Source organism: Daktulosphaira vitifoliae, unplaced genomic scaffold, assembly GCF_025091365.1.
Source record: "Daktulosphaira vitifoliae isolate Bord-2020 unplaced genomic scaffold, ASM2509136v1 Scaffold_1, whole genome shotgun sequence".
NCBI lineage: Eukaryota > Metazoa > Arthropoda > Insecta > Hemiptera > Phylloxeridae > Daktulosphaira > Daktulosphaira vitifoliae.
This window is the reverse complement of record NW_026099572.1, coordinates 78516650-78539506: the sequence shown is the minus strand read 5'-3', so window position 1 is coordinate 78539506 and position 22857 is coordinate 78516650. Positions and strand designations below refer to the sequence as shown.

Below are 22857 nucleotides of genomic sequence, written 5' to 3'. Positions count from 1 at the left end.
CACCACCACAGTTATCATCGACCACTACTCCTGGTCTACAAACTGTCGATGGCAGTACCCGGCCACTATCCCCACCATCAGTAAGCCTTCACTTTGATAGTATAATATGAAGAACGTGCATTTTTATACACGTTAGTAATCAGTGCAACGGATATTTTTCCTATAGTCGCCTACTTAATCGAAATGTACACATTTTCTATGTAATTAAGACCTAAAGAAATTTTTAAAATATGCAGTTTTTAGACTTTATTATGAAAAATGTATTGTGTGATTTAAGATCTAAAAATATTGTTTTAAGCTGTTAGTAGCCGTTGTAGGCACTCTGTCACATAACGCGCATGTGCATGAATAACCGGTCCACATGAGCAAAACATTTTATAAACTATATACTAGGGTTTATATAAACCAAATGTTCACCTTGCTGTGTAGGTAATATTATTCCCTTTCTCTCACTCTTCTCTGCGTGTAACCAAAAGTATTTACATACATATACAATTCATCCAAGACTTCAGAATTCGTTATTTACCAGGATTTTATGACCATCAGGTCATATTTAATGATAACAATTTAAATGAATAAAATTTATTGTTCAAACAAAAACACATTGACTAGCTTAAAAGGGACACGAAGGTCTTTGTTTATAGTTAAAATATTTAATTTTTAATTTCATCATTAAACAAATAAGACTTATTATATTAAATATATATCAAATAAAATTCAATGGCTAACGAAAATACCAAGTACTTAGGCTAAAGACCAACGCAGGAATTTAATTGAAATTCATTAATGTATAGAGACAATGCATATTTGAGCATCAGTCGGTTTTACTTTTTTATTATATTTTCCGACATGTAAAATACTTGTATTGATTTACTACGGTAAACAAAATTTTATTTCAAAAACAATTGTTCTACTGTAAAAGAAAAACTCACCATATGAAAATTAATAAAATCATTTTATATATATTAGCGCTTCCATGACATTCATGAAGATATTTTTTTACAGGAAAATAGTATTGCTTATTTCAACATACTCCAAATAGTGTTTATAAATCCCAAAGGAAATAAAATAATACCACAATCATGGGCACAACTAGCTGGAGTGCTGCAGCACTCCAATATCTAATTCAGCACCCTAATCAAATTTTGTGAAAATAACTTTTTCTTATTTCATGAAGAATTTTTATTATCAGAAGCTGATAACATTTGTCAAGCAATTTAAAAATTATAATCATTACATAATTTCAGTACCCCCTGCATTTTTGCTTTAGTTGCGCTCATGGCAGTAATATTATTATTCATTAGGAAGTCCCAGCCTTTGAATCGAGGGCGATAACCACGATGACTAAGTATTCGCATAAAAGGGTGCGTGAAAGTTATCAAGACTACGTAAGCCAGTGACGTCACTTTTGTCTCGCAGTTGGTGGATTTTATTACATCCACTGTATATATTTTATAGTAATGAACTTCCAAAATCATTAGATCGTTGAATTGTTATAGATACTTCTATTTCTAATAACAGAATAAAAATAACTAATATTTATAATGATTTGTGAAATACACAAAAATTATGTTAGCCTTTAGGATTTTTGTAGTATATTTATCATAAACATATTGTATGTATTGCAGCCCTAATCGTCTATTAAGATAGGACAAATACGCTTAAAAACTGTAGTTTGGCCTACAAGTTAAAAATTATGGCGATTGGAATTTTCAAAAGTACACTATAAAAAAATCATACAGCTTTGTTTTTAATAAAACAAAATAAAATTTGATATTATAACTAGTATAATAATAAAAAAAATTATATTAATAGGTTTTTATTATTATTTAGAAAGAAGCATTTTAATACACTAATAATACCCAACATTTTTGTGACGGGATTTAAGACGTTTTTTATCGTATATTCTAACTAGCGCCAAAGTTATACACGTTAATAGTAATAATTGACTTATGAAGGAAATTATATGCCCTTCTTGGGTATGCTACTGGTGGCTAACGCAGGAGTTTTGGAGTGAACTGATACCAAAATAAGTTTTTAGCAACTGTTTTATTATTTTTTATCAAAAATGTTAATTTCACAAGGTCTATAAGACGTTTAGCTATTAGAGCCTTCTTGGGGTATTATTGTGCTAAAAAGTTACATAAAATAGCTCACATGGAAGATGAATTCATCATATTTTAAATAAATTTAAACTAATGTCTTAAAATAAAAGAATTTTAATGCATAGATGACTAAAAACCAACTTATTCAGTAATTATTGCATTATTCAAGCTTAATTCTAAAAAAATGTTGTAATTTCTCATTTATACTTCAGTAAAATAATGTAATTAATAATTTTCACAAAAATCAACTCTGTTAATTTAAACAAAAACCCTAGCATTGTTTAATTTTATTGATGGTTCTATTTCCCGTATTTGTTGTTATTATTGTGAAAATATTGTTTTACTGAATGCGTCATAAACTTGTCAATAAATCGGAATTGTTATTATTATTGTATTTAACAAACCATGGTAGTATATAGACTATAAACTATACACTGATTAGGTATATATGCCGCTGGATTAGAGATGAGAGATTGATTCGGAGCAGGCAGAAGTAGTACCGTTTAGGGTGGAATGAAAATGTTTGTCAGGCTCCTTGTGTGTGTGTTCGTATAGGTGTACGGCGCTCGCACGTCGGCGGACTCTTTAGTAGTGGCCGTAGAAGCATCGCGTGGAGTGTGCAGTTTGTTCGTATTGGCGCGGGCCGTATCATAACGTGTTGTTATAAGAATTTATTATCAACTATTTTCGAGAATTAGAGGTTAATTTCACGGACAAAAAAATATATAATAGTAAGTTTTCTTTTAAAATGTTTTATGTAATATTCATATGTATTTTATTTAAGAACTAACAATATAGTTTTTGTGATCGAAGATTACATTAAATTAACATTTTATTGAAATATATTTTAAATTTATTAGCTTGCAGTGTTAAAAAATTATTGTTTCATAAATTATATTCATTCTAAGAAAGTATAACGTCTGGTGTTATTTATAGTAATATTATTGATAATTTGAAAATTGGGGGGAAATCTACAACTTATTATATAACACCAATATTATGATGTATATACTTCGTAGATAATACTTAAATTATTCTTAATAATTATTGCGCGTAATATAAAATAAGCATTATTATTATTCCTTTTATTTTTATTTTTTTGAAAATAAATATATTTATAAATTAGTTGTATATGTGGTTGGTAATTCAACCAAAATGTTAGTGGACTTTGTGATTAACGTGTGAAACAATTGAATGAGGCCACGAAAGCTTTTCTAATCACATTTAAACAAAATAATACATAGGTGTGGTGATTGATAATATAAGACATTTTAGTTATTATGTACAAATTTTTACTAAAAATATAGCTAAGAAAAGTTCAATCATTTTTTTTTTTTTTAATTATTGGTCTTGGATTTGTTCTGAATTATGGTTATTCAGATTAAAAATATATCTTAATTATTATGTTTATCTAAAAAAAAAAAATTATTTTTTAATTAAATTGATTAATTATTCAACTGTGTTTATTATCACCTTAAATACATGTTATATAAATTATATATATTGGCGATAAATCTATGCATGTAATCCTAAAATTTTTGTTGGTAAATTTACATTATGTTTGTTGATTTAAAACTACTATTTTGATGTAATGTCTATAATCATTATAAAAGATTAAATGTAATGTAAAATATTTAAGAGATAACATAAACATTATCACAAAGTATGTTGACAAAAGATACAAACATATTGTTTTTAATACAATTAATATTTTTTTAGGAATAATCATGAAAAAAATCATGCGGTGTTGGTAATAATAGCCATTGGATATAGATACAACCGTCGCTATGAAGATGTCTGCGGGGTTGGGAATGATATTGTTGATTCACGTCTTAGTGAATTTACGCCAAGTTGTCTGTAGTAGTTCTAAATTTACTATTGACGAACTGATTAATTCGATATATTCTAAAAATATATCAAACGACATCGATTTGGACCCTTGTAAAGCTGGTTAGTAACAATATTAATGTTTTAAGAAAATTAAAGATTACATTGGTTTTCTTTTACGTGTTCCGTAAGAAATAGATATAACTTCGTTCATATTAAGATTGCAGCGATTTGGCACGTTTTCGTTTAACGTTAATAAGGAAATACGGTTGTATTCTCTTTCTCTGAGGTATACACGTTCTTATTCTTCCTTGATGTGTCTCATTTACAAGACAAGCGGTTCTTTGGTTGTTTCAATACAGCTGAAGTAAATGTCCTGAAAGATTATTTTAGAATTGTGTTAAACGTTTTTTGAGTTTTTATATAGAGATATTACGCAATTTAGTTAATCTTTTAGTATTAAAAATTATATAAAGGACATCAATCTCATTTAACCAGCGTTTGGAATCTTAACGGGTTGGAATAGGCAGCTGACTGTTCATATTTGGCCGTTCAAATGTAAAAAAAAATTAGCACACCAAAGTAGTTTTTTATTTTTTATATCCATTTTTATTTTTGTCTTTGTATATCCAGAGGAACTTGCTTCAATTTCCGCACATAATTAATATTTTATTTACTTATCGATTATCGCAAAGTAAAAGTTTCAAAAAACTGTGCTAAGACAAACAATGCTATTTTTTATTAAAGTGAATTTTTTTAAATATTAAAATTAAATTATATAAAGTTTATATTATATAAATTTTTAATTTTGATAAATTTATTGACTATATTTATTATATACTATATATATATATTAAAAAGTTTTGGAATTTACTTAAAGTATTCTAAAATGATAATAGATTATTTAACTTTATTAAGTTAATATTCGTATTTTTGTAAAATTTATTAAATACTCTAATACTTTAGACTACCTATGTTTCAAAATCAAGACATGTTAACTATTAAATATAGAAATTTTAATGATTCGATATATTTCTATAAATAATCAAAATATTGACTATCACTCATTTGTATCTTATTTTATTAATCACTTAAAAATTAATTAATCTTTAAATAGATAATTTAATTTTTTTTAACTGATTTTTAAAACGTAGTATTTGTTACACTAGGTATACTGTAGAAGTAATATTCTAGTGAAATCCTATTATATGTTAACTCTTCTGTACTTAACCTAATCCAATTAAATTTTAATTGTGTCTTCACGTTTAAAGTGATTGTCAGACCTAAAGTTTCATTTTGCCTATGTTCATGTTTGATAAATTGTACACATTGTTTCAACTTTAATTGTAAATTAACACGTGAATAATAATCAATTAAAGCGCGATTTTATTATAAAATTAGATTTACTATGAAATCAAGAGATTGTTTGATTTCAGTCCTTATAATTTATATCGGATCTAATAAATATTATAAATTTATCAACATTTTAATATAGAAGAATATATTTATTCCTACTTAATTTACTAGAATTTTTAAGATGTTAGCTTTAATTAAACCGATTTTTTCTTAGTTATGTTAAATGACTGCCTACTTAGATCAGTCGGTAACCCGTCGTGTTCTGTTCATAGTTATTAAGGTCTGATTCCTTAGCGCTAAGCTGTATAAGTTTTTTTCCTCATTAACACACGAATAGTTTTTCAGGGAGGACGTATATAAAATAATAATAATAAATAATAAGTATACAACTTTTAAATTATAATAAAGTAAAAATTTGAAAAATATTTTTTAATAAATTAATTCGACTAAAACTAAGTACAAATATATATGGCTTTTTAAAAATCAAATTTGTTTAAAATTGTTGAAAAAAAGTTTGATCATAATTGTTATTTAGAATACAAAAAGTAATTAATATTAAGAAGATATTTTAGTATTATAAATAAAAATATGTAATGACACAATGAAGGTATAATATTTTTATTTGAAAAATGAATGAACATTTTTTTTGTATATTTCCTCCTAAGGTGAGATCCTGTATTCGTTTCTGCTTCTCTGTCGAAAAAAATTAAACCATATTATATATATATATTTATGTGAAAAATAAAAAATAAATAATTTTGGCTTGGCATAATTTTTATTCATTATCAATACTTAAGTCCTTTAGAATGCACATTTAGCCTAATTTTTAAAATACAAAAGACATAAAATTACGTTTACTTCCAAGAAATAATGATTTTTCATCATCTTTATTATAAGAAAAAAATTCTCGTCGCAGTTGGATTTATTTACAATGATTAGACAATTTATGATAAAAGTGTGTATGGTATCATACAAATTAATCTTGAGAAATAATAAATTCTAATGTTTATTATTAAGGATAGTATAATAGCTATTTAAAAATACAATTAGTATGGCTTTTATTTTGATCATCAAATTTTTTTTTGTGTTCATATCAAAAAATTTCTTGTATAGGTGTTTTTAGAGAGGGGGTGTATACCATAATTTATCCTTTGGTAACTGACATAATATGAAAAGCAACAAATTTGTATTTATTCCACGTTTAAAAATTATAAATTACCTAATTTGACTTTTAATAAATGACTGAATAAAGAATTTTTTATTATAATATTCAATACAACATACTTAAATTTAAGTTATCTTCACTTAACTAATCCTTGCCCAAATATAGATTAAGAATATATGCACTAGATTTTATTACACTTACTATTACGCAAATAATATTAAATAGATGTATTCATATGCAAAAATAATATCTCGTTTAGTTGAACCTTAAGTAAAAAATACATTCTTATAATCTTATAGTGCAATGTATGATCACGAAATAGTGTAAATGTCTATCGCTATGTAGATGAGGAGCTTCATAAGTAATATCTAGTTAAAATTAAAATTAAACGGTTTTACTGTCGTGGCATATACAAAGAGGCTCAATGGTTTTCAAAATTTTTATAGGTATAGAAATCCTGTACAATAATATGCTCTTGAAATACGTATCAAAGCCTTGTCCTAAATATTACATTATGTATAAATATCTATGTTAAAATATGATAAAGGGCTTAAGATGTCTAAAAATCTACCACTTAGGAGACTTATGTGACTTATAAATTAGTCATTTGCTGTATATATTTTAGTAGGATGATAAAAAAATTAGTTAAATATTGATGTAACTCCATTTTTTTTACATGATATAAAAGTTTTTTTCATGTCTAAGTAAAATCATAATTCTTATGTACAAACTTTTCTGTTAGGCGTTATAGTGATGACTAATTGTTCTAAGATTATGAACAGAACTAGATGATATAGAAATCTTATGAATTCAGTTAAAGAATAAGTCTCTTGAAATCTAGAGAATTATACTTAATGTTGTTTAAGAATATTTTCGGGATAAAATAAAACTAACCTTACCAATAATATAATTTTTGTTACGACCGTACTATCATTTGAATGGGTTATATATTCGATATTATTATCAAAATTTTCTAAAAAATGATTTAATAATTAACTTTATCCAAATGTGTATTTCTTTAAATTTTATATGGCTCATTATACAATGTAAATAGAATATCGGTGATTTAGCGCACAAAAAAAAAAAAAAAAAATGGGCTTTTAAGGATTTCAGTAGTTTTTTTATTAAATTTTTTACTATCATGATAGTTAATGTGAGGCCTAAATTTTGAAATTCTATAAAGTAGTGAAATTTAATAAAATAATTATATCGTTTGTGTACAAAACTGTCATTTATATCATAACTCATTTTTGCCAGAATTATCACTTATCTCATTTGTGCTCTAATCTATTGAATTAGGGTCAGCGAAAAAGTAAAGCCACTTGCCTAAAGCCTCAATAACAGAGCAAAAATAAAAAATGAATAATTTTTAATAAAATAAATCTCAAAAAGATCTTGAAAAATGTTTTAGTATTGAGGTCTGCAATATCTAGCATTAGCGCTACATCGAATAAAACCAATATAAACAAGATATTATCTTTTTTATATTTTATAATTTTATGTTCCTTAATAATATTTAGTTAAGTAATAACTAATATCTCATAAATATTTTTGATAAGTATGATTTGTAAATTTGTAAAAGAACACCTAATAAGTACTATTGAATATTTTAATACGCCGGTTTATTTACTCCGACTAAACTATGATAATGTTGAATTCTTTTAGTTTAGTATCTTAAATATAACAAATTATTTGTTTTAAAATTTTAGGAAGTTTTTTGGGTGACATTGCCATTTCTGGAGTAGATTATGGAAAACAAAAAGATAATGGCGAACAGGCATACGCTGAAAAAGTTGAAAAGTACAAGAAAGAAATAAATGAAGGGCTTCAAATAGAAGAAGAAGGAATTATGCATAGAACTAACGAAAACTTGGATGTTACTAAGGTTAAGATAAGACATAAACACAACAATAGAACTAGAAAAATTAATTTTAGCAAGAGGAAGCATAGTGATAAAAAAAATAAAACCATTGATACTTCATTAAACAGGTAAACGTTGCATTTCGTTTATTTTTAATAGAATAATAATTATATTATGATTTGTTTTAAAAATTGTAATCCAACTACATAGAAAAGTAAAAAAAATCCAACATTTTTTGTTTTGTATGATATCTATTTAATATGCACGCCAAAGAGCTATAAATGTAAGATGATCGAAAAAATATTATATCAATTTATAATTATTAAAAATAAATAAACATTGGAAACGAGAACTCACATTTACTAAAATAATCAGTTGATATTGAGGTCCTATTGAAATTAAATAATAAGTTAAATAAAGTAAAATGTTAAAATAAAACTATTATTGCACTTATAAAATAATAAATTAGTGAATTCACTACTTAAAAAATCCGTGAAAATAAAACAGTTAAATCAATTTGTAATTATATTGTTGTGTTATAACATAATTTTGTTACAGTTTTTATATAAATGATAACATTTATGTAAAAATTCATATTCTACACTATGAAATATGATGTTTATGATATAATATGTTTTTTTTAGATTTATTTTTGACATTTAAATTAGATTTAACTACACGTCACTCATTCAGGCGAAATATATTTTGTAACAACATGTTACCATTTTTTAATATTATATGTAATATATTGATCGGTAGAATCATTCCAAACCAATCGAATCGAAAACCTTATATTATGTTTAAGATTTTTAATAAAAAATACTTATGGCATACATATATAATTTCTAAGTACGCGCATGTTAAATAATAAATCTAATTGATATTTTGAGTTAATTTAATTTTTCGAAATGAATTTATGAAAATAATTTTATTTGTATAAAATAATATTTTTTCTTATCCTTTTTATTATTTGTTAATATTAATCATCGACTATGCTAAAATATTTCATACTTTTTCAATATTACATACTTTAAATCAAAATTGGTTACATATTTAATGTGCTGAAAAATACTAATGATTTTAAACCTTCTCATCTTTTTCTGTGTCGGAAAATTAATGTTATTCATTTAATATTTCAATATATTTCTCATGATAATATTCAGTGAATGTGAAATAATGTATTTTGTAATTTGGGGTGAACATTAATGGACAAACAGTAGTATCCCCATGATGTTTGTCGGTACATCAAATTTGTAATCCTCCCAGTACCAAATAGGAAATTAGATTGTCTATGTTGGCCTGTCAATATCATATCCTTAAATGTAATTTCACTACGATAAATACTCTAATATTAAATAGCACATTATATATTTCTTATTAAATGATGATGAAACGTATTTTGACTATTCTTTAAAATAAATTTTTATTTCCAATAGATAAAATAATGAATGTCTCCTAAAAATTTTATTTTTAAAAATTAGCCGTTAATATAATCATATAGTATAAATTAATGATTTTAGTAAAAGTTTTTTCTGTGTATTTAAGTTATGGAATGTATATTTTTAAGATATATATTATTAATGCTAACTTAAGTTCAACAAACTATTATAATTAATAGTTAGCGCTAAAAAAAAATCCTTAATGGGCTCCCAATAACTTTTTTTCCTTTTCAATTTTTTTCTTCAATTTTTGTTCTTTTTAAAAAACTTTCCTCTGTGTTATATGTATAGGTGGGATATAAATTCCAAATTATAAAGTTTTTAAGCCAGCTTTTACAAAAAGTGCTTTCTTGTAAACACCTTTATACAGCATCAGTTTTGCATTTAAAATTAGTTTTAAATAATTTAAATAAGTCAAGTAAACTCAACACAGAAAATGAACTAACATTTCAATTTTATCAATATGATCAATATTTTATCAATAACGTATGATGTAGTTATTTAAATTTTAATCATCTTATAACCGGTTAAAAGTTTTTTGACAAAACTCGCAAATAAATATCTGTCAATTATAAAGGTTTTTAGGTAAAGGTATTTAAAGGCAAAGGACTATTTATAAATAAACTGTACGAAAGCTTTTGAGCTTTTTTATAAATTACTCAAGTTGTAGATTAATAATAATATATCACTGTATCTATAATAAAATGTAGCCCGAAATATTTACGAGAAGCCTTAAATTTAAAGGGACTTCTTGAGATTTCTTTGATAGCTCGCTTAGTCTATCCAGGCCTGTACCTAATATTAATATAATATTATATAGAATGCATAGTCCAATATGAAAACCATTCAAGTCTATCTAAACTGCATCTAAGACAGAATAGAATTTAATTTTAAAACAGGCTCCAGGGGCAGTCTTCTTACAGGATTTTTTTTTTAAATAAACTGCAAAATATTGTGTTTTATTTTGATATTTTTACCATTTACATCAAAACAAACATTCTAAAAACTAATAATGTACTTTTTTACTTATTTTACTTAATTTATTTAAACATTTAGGTGTTTTTTACAACGGAATTTAATTATGCAACGCATTTAATTTGTGTTATTTAGTAGAAGAGCAAAATGTATGTTATATTCAGGATCCATAAAGAAACACAAACGTGATCAAAATACAACGAAAAATATCAATTAAAAATTGCTTTAAAATAGAAAAACATCTATTATCATTAGAATAAATGTAGCTATATTCTCTAAGAGGATAGTTAAAATACAATTTTCATTAATAGTGGATTTTATTAATTAATTTCTTATATTTTATTACAAAGATTATATGTCAATAATAAACATTAAGAAACTTGAACGATTTAAAAAATATATTTTGTTCTTATATTTTTTTTTTCAAAGAAAAACAAATTGATTTTAAAGTATTTAAATATGTCCTTGTTATCATTTAGTCCCTTGAAAAAATTAAATGAATATAGTCGTGTATACTTTTAAAATGGCTGTTGATCGAGAATTGGTTAGTGGCTATGATTGACAAACATTATTAGCAGTTAAAGGCTGGGCCACGTATAGATCCATTAGAAAGCGAGGGATTGCCTTAGTAATTGAAATTACTCTTTGCAGTGACAGACCTATAGAACCCAATAAATTTTCTTGGGGATTAAAGCAATTAAAAAAAATCTTAATATATTTACTGAAATATAGGGATCATAAGTATTTATATTTTAGTAAGTTATATGACGTTTGTATATAAAAACAAACTTGCAAGAATCTATCAAAGGAAATTATTTTGTTCTTTTTATTATATACAAATGATTTTTTAACGATAGCCAGTCGACTTCTTCTAAAATAATATAAATATTGATAATTTTTTTAGATTATAACGCCAACAAACTTTTATAATCAATTTTGTATATTATTATAGCTATTTCCATACACGGAAACGTAGAGCAGCAACTGCGCGAAAAGAAAGAGTATGGGACTATGGAGTTATTCCATATGAAATAGATAGTAGTTTTGGAGGACCTCATAAAGCATTATTTAAACAAGCCATGAGGCATTGGGAAAATTTTACATGTATCAAGTTTGTTGAACGTAATGCAGATGAACATCCTAACTACATTGTTTTTACTGAAAGACCATGCGGGTAAATAATTTATTTTTTACTGTTTATTTGCATTTTATTATAAGAAACTTGTAAGTTGAGTATCATGACTAAAAAAATTCAGTGAAATGTATAAATATATATTTATATATATAAGTATTACTAGAATTTTTATATATAGTTAAAAAAAATTGTTTTTTACTATTAACATAAAATTGATGATAAATTGTTTAATAGTAGTATATTCATATTCAATTTTTAAAAATTAATTTTGTCAAATAAAAAATGTGACTAAAAATAATATTACAGATGCTGTTCTTTTGTTGGAAAACGCGGAAACGGACCACAAGCTATATCTATTGGAAAAAACTGTGATAAGTTTGGGATAGTTGTGCATGAACTTGGACATGTGGTAGGATTTTGGCATGAACACACAAGACCAGATCGTGACAACCATGTGCAAATTGTAAGAGATCATATTATATCAGGTAAATTTGAATTATTAACTAATTATTATTTATGAACTTAGTCACATACAAGTATAATAATTCTATGTAAGATTTTTTTAAGACCAATTATATTTTATTTTATATTAAAAAAAATTATTACAAATATTTATAATCAATATCTTGTTGATTAGGCCAAGAATATAATTTCAATAAATTAACTGAAGAAGAAGTCAATTCATTAGGACTTCCTTACGATTATGACTCTATCATGCATTACGCAAAAAATACATTTTCTAAGGTAAAAATAAATGACTATTCCTTATCATAAAGAGCTGTATTGGGTATGAATACAATAAATTCCATTTTTAATCAAATTAATATTATCAAATTTCAAAAGAATCGTTAAATCAATTGTTTGAAATATGAGTAACATACAAAAAGTATCGTAAATACAAACTCTTTTTTGTTTTTTGTAAAATAATTTAAAAATAAAATTTGGATTTATATTAAGAAATTATTACATAGGGTCTTCTTGGAATACTTTTTCCTACAAAATGTTACCTTATATTATGTTTCAAACAAATTTATATTGTAGATTTATATCGGTTTATTAAAATCTTAAAACACTTATGAAACATGATACTATTAATAAAACTATATAAAATAAAAAAAAGACTTCTACATTATGTAAATCGCTAAATGTTTGTGAATTTTACAGAAAAAATAATATATCACTCAGCATTTGGTTAAATTTCATATTAAACTAAAGGTGTACATATATTTTATGGTCACATTATCTTTGATAGAAATCTCCTCACGTCATCGATCGAAGATTCTACTTATTATTTATGAAAGTTTACAAAAAAAAAAAACATATAGAAGTCTCCATTTAACATTTAACGATTTGCGTAATAATAACATAATAAATTTTAGAGAGATATAGAATTCGTAGAAATTTATTTTTATCTTAAACTTAAAAATGAAGTGTTTGCTAATGAGAATTATCAATATTTAATAATATAAATAATTAAATTAGAATAACCGTAAAAATATATCCAGTAAAAAATATATAATAAGAAAAAACTTAGAATTTAATATAAATTAGAGGTGAAATAAAAACGAAATATATCACTCTAAGTCATATATTTATATTTTTATTAGCTATTAAAACTTTAGGGATCATATTTAGAAACAATTCATCCAATTGATTCAATAAGAAATTCAAAAAAAAGACCTGAAATCGGACAGCGAGTTCGTTTGAGTGAAGGAGATATTGCTCAAACTAAGTTATTGTACAAATGTTTCAGTGAGTAAAAAAAGTATAGTAACTTAATAAACTTTTAATGGACTAGTTACAAATATACAATTACGTATGTCAAATTAAAAAAGAGTTTTACCTTATCAAGTAAAAGTGAAATAACTTGTAAGCTAGTTTAGTTTAGTGTAACATATTATCTTCAAGTTAATAATGAGCATTTTACTTTTTAATAAAGTAACTAATACGTAAAATATTTTGATATACAATTTTTTTTATATAGAATGTGGTAAAACATTACAAGAGAACAATGGTATTTTTGGATATACTCCGGAGATAGGACAAGTATATGGTGAACGGTGCGAATGGAGAATAACAGCTACTCATGGAGAACGTATAGTTCTAAATATTACTGAACTAGACATATTTAAGTCAGATCAGTGTAGCTCCGATTACTTAGAGATTCGAGATGGATACTGGCATAAATCACCATTGCTTGGTATGAACTTATTACAGATTTATTTTGTCACAATAGTAATAACGTATGGTATTTAAAAATTGACAATATTTAAATGACTACTTTAAAATATATTTTTTTTGTTATAAGTTAAAATTTTTTAATTTATTTTATAAAGTGACATGAGGTAATTGTGCAAAAATTAATTTCCATAAGAAATATTTTATTCGATAAATACATAATAGTTGAATATTTTTTTAAATGGCATGTTTTCAAAAAATGTTTTATGTACAATACTTAGTATAGTATATGAGTGACATATAACATCAATAAGATATCTACTAACTTTAACGAATACAGGATATAAATTTATTGAAATACTCTTGTTTATTACGTGTTACATTATTTTTAATTATTAAGAAGTATGAAATTTAAATGCTATAAAAATATAATGGTGGGATAATTTTTTCCGTTTCCTTAAAATAATAATGATTGTTGACGACTTACTTATATTTTTACTGCATCATTAATTATAATAAATAAGATAATTTAGAAAATAGATATTTAATAGTAGTATTATATAAAAAAATGCAATTATAATTTCAACCTAGTATTTTCAAAATATTTAATATATTTAAACCATCTTAAAAATTATCAATCACCAAAATAAATAAAAATGTTTATAATAAGGCTTAAGTGCTTGTTTTAAAACTTAATTAAACATATTTAAAAAGAATATAGTTACATATTTAAAAAGAAAGGGGCCATATTTTTTTATTTTTTTATTAGAAACTTGAATTATATTTCGAGCTAGTTTAAATACCTTTTTCGATGTGATACTGAGAAGGTATTGGTTTTACTATGATGTGTTTTTTTTTTTTTTTGTGTCTTTTACCACTTTTTCTCAGCTCTCACCGAATCGAATTCTTTCAACAATACGTCAAAATATCACAAACTGTATCTAGTCGAAGACATTACCCTCAATAATTGAAAAAATTTCCTCGTTCCTCGTAAATGGGGGAAACCTTCAAAAAAATTACAAATTTAAAAATAGTTAATTTTCGAAATTTTTTCAATTTTTTTTACTTAAAACTGCTATAACTTTTTCAAAATTGAACAAATCAATATAATTTCTTTTTTAATAGATGCATAATGTTTTTACCTATTGTTTGGTATATTCTTTTTATAAATCTGACCCTAAACTTGCCCACATGGGGGGGGGGATTTAAAGTGACTACTTTTTCTTAAATTAAACCTAATGTAATATACTTTATTACGGAAAAAAAAAATTTCGGACTTTATTTTATCTTCATTGTGAAAACAGACATCAAAGTTAATAAAAATACGATTTTTTATATTTTTAACTTTATAATGCTGTAAGTTATTGAAAAGTGTATGGATCAACACAATTTTTTTATGAGAAATAATATTTTTTAAAAATCTCTTTTTCATTCGACATACTTTATCTTAATCAGGATATTAATAAGGAACTAGCAGATCATGTAGCTTTTGGAATAATCCACCAATTTTTTTAAATTAAACACTATCTAAAGATTTGCATCGAAGCGTTTTTTTTTTATAGTGATTTTAATCACTGTCAGATATCACTATACTTGATCCAACTATGCTACGTCACCACTGTGCCGCAACCCCCCTGTGCTGGGTTTTTTAAATTTATGGTAATCAAAATTTAACTTCTCAAGTATTTAACAATTTTATAACAAGGTAAATGTACCGTAAACTATTATTATTTTTGGTTAAGTTTTAGTATTAATTCAATTTTGTCAAAATTGGCCTCAGGACTTCAGAACAGTTTAACTAGACTTCAACAACCAATCTCTGTTAGATATATATTTAGAGGTGTTTACATCCCATCCTTGAAAATTTCACGAATTATTTTATAATTATTAGGTTAAATCATTAAGTATTAAATAAAATTCTAAAAGGGCATCCTGAAATTATTTTTTTGATTTTTGATATAGAATTCTGACTGCCTATCTTCCTGGTATAGTAGATAACGGATAATCATTAATAAATGTTTAAATTGTATGTAATAATTATGTCTGAATATTAAATCTGAATGTTATTATAGGCAGATTTTGTGGAAATGGTCGTGTTCAAGATTTAATTGTTACAGCAAATAGTAGAATGCTCATCAGTTTCATGATGTCAGATAAAGGTGTGAATTTCAAAGGATTTGCTGCTAGTTATGAAGGTTAATAAAGCATAATTTATTTTATATGAGGCACTTAGACCTAAAAAGATTAATGTAAAAAAAATTGTTACAATAAAATCAAATTTAAAAATTTATAAAGGCTACAAATAATTTAAATAAAAGATGATTTTCTCTCTTCAATATAGTTTATTTAGAAATTCCACGATAAATAGCACTTTGTTTTAAAAATTCATTATTATCTTTAATTCAATCGAAAGAGTGGTTATTTTACATTTTAGTTTTGTACTTGTTTAATTTTTTTCTAAAATGGCACTTTGTCACTTTCAGCTCTGGTGGCTCCACAGATATATGTACAGACTTTTATTATATATCCATAAGTGACTCATATATTTTGATCCTAAAAAAAAAAAATGTTCTCCTTGTTTTTACTTTATAGCTGTTTGTGGAGGAGAAGTCATGGTAACTGATGAACAGGGTCATCTAGAATCGCCCAATTTTCCTGATGATTATCTTCCGAATAAAGAATGTATTTGGAAATTAACAGCACCTGAAGGGTATCAAGTAGGATTAAAATTCAATGTTTTTGAAGTAAGTCTAACATTTATAATTATATTTTGTTAAATTTAAGTGATTTTTAATTAATTATTCTGTAAATATGTTATAATAGAACTTTGATGAGGGGACCAAGTATGTATTTAGACATTTTTCCAAGAGGGGGGAACATGCTGATACATTTGTTCATAAATGTTATTAAATATTATATTTGATAAGCTTTTTAATTTTGCCCGAAACCTTTCAAGTGTTACATTTTCTGAAAATAAGTTGGCGGTCGCGTGAATTTCGGTGAGTTGTACCCATCAAGCTCCACATAAATGGGGGGACCTCTATTTATTGCTATTTATTCTGGATTGAATATAATTAACAATACGACAGTAAGTAGTACAAATAATAACTATAAATTATTATCTTTTTAGATCGAAAACCACGATAACTGTTTTTATGACTTTGTCGAAATTAGAAATGGTCATAGCGCTGATAGTCCTTTAATAAATAAATATTGTGGATACAAGCTACCTCTAGATGTCCATTCTACTACAAACAAGTTATACATAAAATTTTTATCAGATAGTTCTGTACAAAAGGCTGGATTTTCGGCTACATTTATGAAAGGTAAAGTGAATGTATTATCATTATGTTTAAATAAATACTACTTAGATTATTTTAAGTTATTTTTACTCTAAATAGTCAAGCATCTCTTTTGTTCATGTCAAAAATTACTCAAAATTTATTTATTAAAATATTGGATCTTAAAATTTTTTATTCATTTGTGTTATAGATTTAAAAACAAAACAAAAAAGTACTTGAAATATGACTTTTGAAATTTCAATAAAAATGCCACATCTGTCTTAAAAAGGTGGATAATCTTTTTAAGATAGACAAAATTATTTAGAAACATAATTTTTTAATGATTGAATTTTATAGTTTTGACAATCTAGTCTAAGAGAGTATTATGACAAGCTATAATATTTTGAAATCTTACCTTAATATTTTATCATGATGTTACAATGAATGAAAATACATTGATCGGCATTACGATATCATAAAGAATATTATGTTTCCAAGGTCATTTTTAATTTCAGTCTATACTTTTTATTAAAATTGAAATTTTAAAATATAAAAATTATTTAAAATGACATTTTTTTGTTCAGAGTATGATGAGTGTACTTCTGTAGATCATGGTTGCGAACAGTTTTGCATTAACACGATGGGTGGATACGACTGTGCTTGTAAAGTTGGGTTTGAACTTCATTCTGATAACAAACATTGTGAAGGTATTTAAACTTATTTAAATAATAATCATTAGATAAAAATGAGTTCTGTTTCATGGATGGTTTACAGGGTGTCCCACCTAGATTTACCGATTTGACTATATAAAATAATGTTATAATTAGTAAGTTACAGTGGGACATTCTATATATAAATGCAAATTGATACAATTTGTATTATTATATAAAAACGCAAAATAAATTTTTTTTCAAACGCATAAAAGTTTTATAATTTCAGTAAAAATAACAATTTTTAATTAAAAAAAAAAGTTTTTTCTCGGGAAAAAAAGGCTGTTTAACATTCAGTTTCAAATACTATTATTAACTTTTTTCATAAATATTTAATTTTTTAAATCGATTCATTTATTGTAATGAATAAATTTCAAAACTATTATTCTAAAGGGTAAAATGTATGAAAAGTTTTATTAAGGATTTTTATAAAGAAGGGCGTGATGCGTTACGGGATGCCTGGCAAATGTGATACATCGAAACTATTTTGTGTATAAAATATATATAAAAGGATGGTTTATTAAAGAAAAGTATATACTTAAAAATTGAGTAGGCTGAATTCTTTTAATCAATTATTTCAGTACAAGTAATATAAGTTACTGCCTTTGATGTTATTACTGTGACAATTAGTTGATGATTTTTGCTAAAGTTATATGAATCTAATATATTCATAATATTTTATTGAAGAATCTTTTTAAATCCCAAAAGAAGTGATAAATATGATTTCTATTGAAATAATAATCTTATAATAGAATAAAACATTGAAAAATTAGTCGATGCTGAAATTATTATTTAACGACGTACTATTTTCAAATTTTTTTTTTTAATTAAAATACTCGACGACGTTATTCTAAGAAAATTATTTGTGAAGATGTAAAAATTGTTTTTAGTGCACCGTGAGCGTTTAAAAATTTCTATCAATAACCCTCATTGACACCATCGTTTTTCGATTTAAATCCTGAAATTTTTACTAGGTTTGCTTAGAGATTCCACCGATGCTCTGAAAATTTTGTTGAAATCTGTTTATTTCTCACTGAGTTATATTTTTTTTTTCACGCGTATATATTTTAATATGATGTGATTTTGTTTTACGCATCTAAATTTTATGTTTAATTTCACTATAACATGGCATTTTAAGATTGTTTTCTTTCGTCTATCTGTTGTTTGGAATAATAATTAGTGGATTATTATGAAGTATAATTGTGAATACACATAAGTATTTTGTTGTCATATTATTATGTTTCAAATTTTTATTCAATTTACAATTGGGAATAATTTTCTGGTAAATTGTTTTTGGAGTTATATTGTCTTTATATAATACATATCGTACCCAGATTAGCCGGATATTTCTACTGGAGTCAGTGATTTACCTGTAAGGACAACTTGAAGGGTCTAACGCTCCTACGGTGCAAGAGTCCTGCAAGGCACTGAGTCTGGCGCGGAGCACCACCAGGCGAAAACTAATATGCTATAAAATTACGAAATACAAAATAATAAAAAAATTTAATTTAGTAATTTTTCAATTCAATATCATAATATTATATTGAGTGAAAAAAAGAGTTAACCAATTAGGAATACATTTGTTTCTCAAAAAATAATATTTTTCAATAAATAAGAGAATTAAAAAAGATATTTGAGTAAAAAAAGTTATTAAAATATTTATTCAAATTTAATATTATAATGCATAAACTTCATTTTATTTTAAAATAAATATAAAATGTATACTTTTAAAGTTAGAATCTTATCTCAAATCAACATTATTTCATTAAATTACATGACATAATGTGTTTACGAAAATAAAATTATGCCAACCAAAAAAAGTTCAAGTCTTGTAATATTTAAATAGTGTTCTCAAATAATGAAATATTTTTTATAATCATTATAATATATTAAATTTCAAATTAACGATTTTGTAACGGCTTAAAAGCCTGTAAATATGGTCTAAAGTTATTTATTTTTAAACATATGTTCATAACTATAAAATTTAATTATTTATTTCAATATTGAGCTTTTCCTCAGTTTAATAAATTTTTAAATTTGTGATAAAACGTGATATTTCTTTTATCGGAATCATTTGTGTCGTATTTCTTTACTTACGATATAAAATAACAAAATCATTTTTTATGTACTTAATCAATTCAAATGATGGTATAGGGTGGGCATATTTTTTAATTTTTAAACTATGTTATAACATAACATAACATTAAAAAATATGACAATTTATAAAAAAACATAATCACATTAAAAAAAATCAATCATTGATTTGTAATACATTGAACTTACAAAAATAAATTTTAATGCAAAACTGTTATTTGTTTTTATGATTAATAAATCACTATTAAAACAATGGCTCAATTTGTTTTTTTGCAATTGCTTATTGTAATTATTATTGTTATTTTTTAAATTGTTTTTATGTGTTAACCTGACTCAACTATTTAATTACTCAAAGGCTTGAGATAGTTGAAGTTATTTGAAACCTTAATACTGTTCAAAAAAAATTCTATCATTGTTTTTTATATAGTATTGTAATATTAATTAATTAATTATTGTGATTTAATAAAAAAAATTATGTTCTTATTACATACATTATATTTCAAACTCTAAACAAAATTTTGAGTATAAATTTTTCTTAAAAATAAAAAAAAGTGATATCTTGAAAATTCCAATTAGACTTAATTTTAAAAATTAAAAAAATAATAGCTATTTGATCAGTCATTTAATTGTATTAATACTTTATTAGTTTAAATTTTGATGAAATACTAGATGAAAAACGAATTACTTTTGTCTAGCATTGGATTATTTAGACTAAAATCATAGAAAATTATTCTTAGAAATTTTATTTCTTTAATAAAAATATATTAATAAAATTATTTACACTATAGAAAGTTAAATGTTTAATGTTAAATTTTATTAACATTTAATATATAGTTTGTGTGTAAGATGAAATTTCATCAAACTACTAGAAAATTAAATACAAATTAAAAAATAGGCACTGTTGTATTAACAAATAAACAAACGATGTATTTGTAAAAAATTATTTTGCTGTACTCTCATGATTATTATTACTTTTAAAAATTTTGAATAGAAATTTCGTCACTATACACTCTTTACTTTTATTTATTATTATCTTCTTAAAGATGCTTGTGGAGGAATTATTGAAGCTACAAACGGGACAATAACTAGTCCGTCATTCCCGGATTTATACCCTGGAAACAAAAGTTGTATTTGGGAAATTATTGCACCAGCTCAGTTTAAAATAACATTGAATTTTACTCATTTTGACTTGGAAGGAAATAATGTTAGTGAGCATTTTTTTATTTGACTGATTACTAAATAATTTCTAAGTGTTAATGAATATATTTTTTTTAGTTGCATCAGGTGAGTTCAAATAATAACTTATGGAATTGAAATGATGATCAGTTTGTATCTTTTACATCTTGTATAAAACATTTCTTCTTTTTTCACTTTATTACATGTTTTATATTTTTCTTAGGCTGAGTGTGAATATGATCGAGTTGAGGTATATAGTAAAATTGGGTCAGACAAACTTCGAAAGCATGGGGTTTATTGTGGACAAGAAGCACCATCTATGATCACTTCTGAAGCTAATGCTCTTCGCGTTGAATTTGAATCAGATAGTTCAGTTCACAAAACTGGATTTGCCGCTGTTTTTTTTACGGGTATGATAATGAGTTATAATTATTGTTATATCAATACATATGCCATCGTCCCATTTACAAAGCAGCGTATTTCAACATTTGGTAAATTAGTTTTATTTATTGATCCACACTTACATGTGAGTATTGTTAATATTATGCACAATATTGGCACATATTTTAAACATTTTTAAAGTAAAATAGCTTTAATTTTTCATACGATAATAGATCATTGAAAGCCTATATCTCTTGTTAAAAAAAACGATTTAATGATTCAAATTTTAAGAATGTCCCTGTTTATAATCTATATTTGGTATAATTGCTGCTATTTTTTTTAGTACAAGTATTTTTTTCACGTAATGAAATAGGACTGGGTACATAAAAATATAAGACAAGTACCTACAATTTTATAAGTTCAAATTTTAGTAACAAGACTTTCATGTTTTAGATATGGACGAGTGTTCAATAAACAATGGTGGTTGTCAGCATGAATGTAAGAACACTCCAGGATCATATGAATGTACATGTAATAATGGTTTCATGTTACACGAGAATAAGCATGACTGTAAAGAAGGTGGATGTAAACATGAAATATCGGCACCACATGGAAAAATCAGTAGTCCCAATTACCCGGATGCATATCCTGGCAGAAAAGACTGCGTATGGCACTTCACTACTACCCCAGGTCACAGAATCAAAGTGGTAAGCTAAGAATACATATTTTATTATTTATAACATACAATTTTTTCCAAGATATACTTTATACACTTTTCAATTATAGTTTTTGTTGTATATCTGAATTCATTCCAAATGTACTACTAAATTAAAAAAAAAACATTTAAATACCTTTTATTAGCTTCGATGCGAAGCTGAGAAGGTATTGGTTTTACTAAGATGTGTTTTTTTTTTTATTTTTTTATTTTTTTTTTTGTGTCTGTTACCACTTTTTCTCAGCTCTCACCGAACGGATTTCTTTCAACGATACGTTAAAAGATCACAAATCGTATCTAGTCGAAGACATTACCCTTCAAAATTGAAAAAATTTCCCTCGTTCCCCGTAAATGGGGGAAACCTCCAAAAAAATTACAAATTTAAAAATCGCTAATTTTCGAAATTTTTTCAATTTTTTTTACTAAAAACTGCCGTAACTTTTTCAAAAATGAACATAT

General features: G+C 24.8%; 1 protein-coding gene across 1 annotated transcript in view; it reads left to right on the top strand.

Moving 5' to 3' along the window:
• Window positions 1-2680: 2680 nt before the first annotated feature.
• Window positions 2681-22857, top strand: part of LOC126896669 (tolloid-like protein 1) — a 23199-nt gene continuing 3022 nt past the window's right edge. Inside the window, exons 1-15 of the mRNA XM_050669622.1 lie at window positions 2681-2836; window positions 3825-4055; window positions 8163-8442; window positions 11681-11902; window positions 12170-12348; window positions 12501-12607; window positions 13486-13615; window positions 13848-14063; window positions 16114-16236; window positions 16634-16785; window positions 17172-17367; window positions 17907-18029; window positions 21170-21330; window positions 21526-21712; window positions 22137-22390. Coding sequence (XP_050525579.1) covers window positions 3893-4055; window positions 8163-8442; window positions 11681-11902; window positions 12170-12348; window positions 12501-12607; window positions 13486-13615; window positions 13848-14063; window positions 16114-16236; window positions 16634-16785; window positions 17172-17367; window positions 17907-18029; window positions 21170-21330; window positions 21526-21712; window positions 22137-22390 — 2493 coding nt within the window. The 5' untranslated portion in view covers window positions 2681-2836; window positions 3825-3892. The remainder of the gene's footprint in view (window positions 2837-3824; window positions 4056-8162; window positions 8443-11680; window positions 11903-12169; window positions 12349-12500; window positions 12608-13485; window positions 13616-13847; window positions 14064-16113; window positions 16237-16633; window positions 16786-17171; window positions 17368-17906; window positions 18030-21169; window positions 21331-21525; window positions 21713-22136; window positions 22391-22857) is intronic.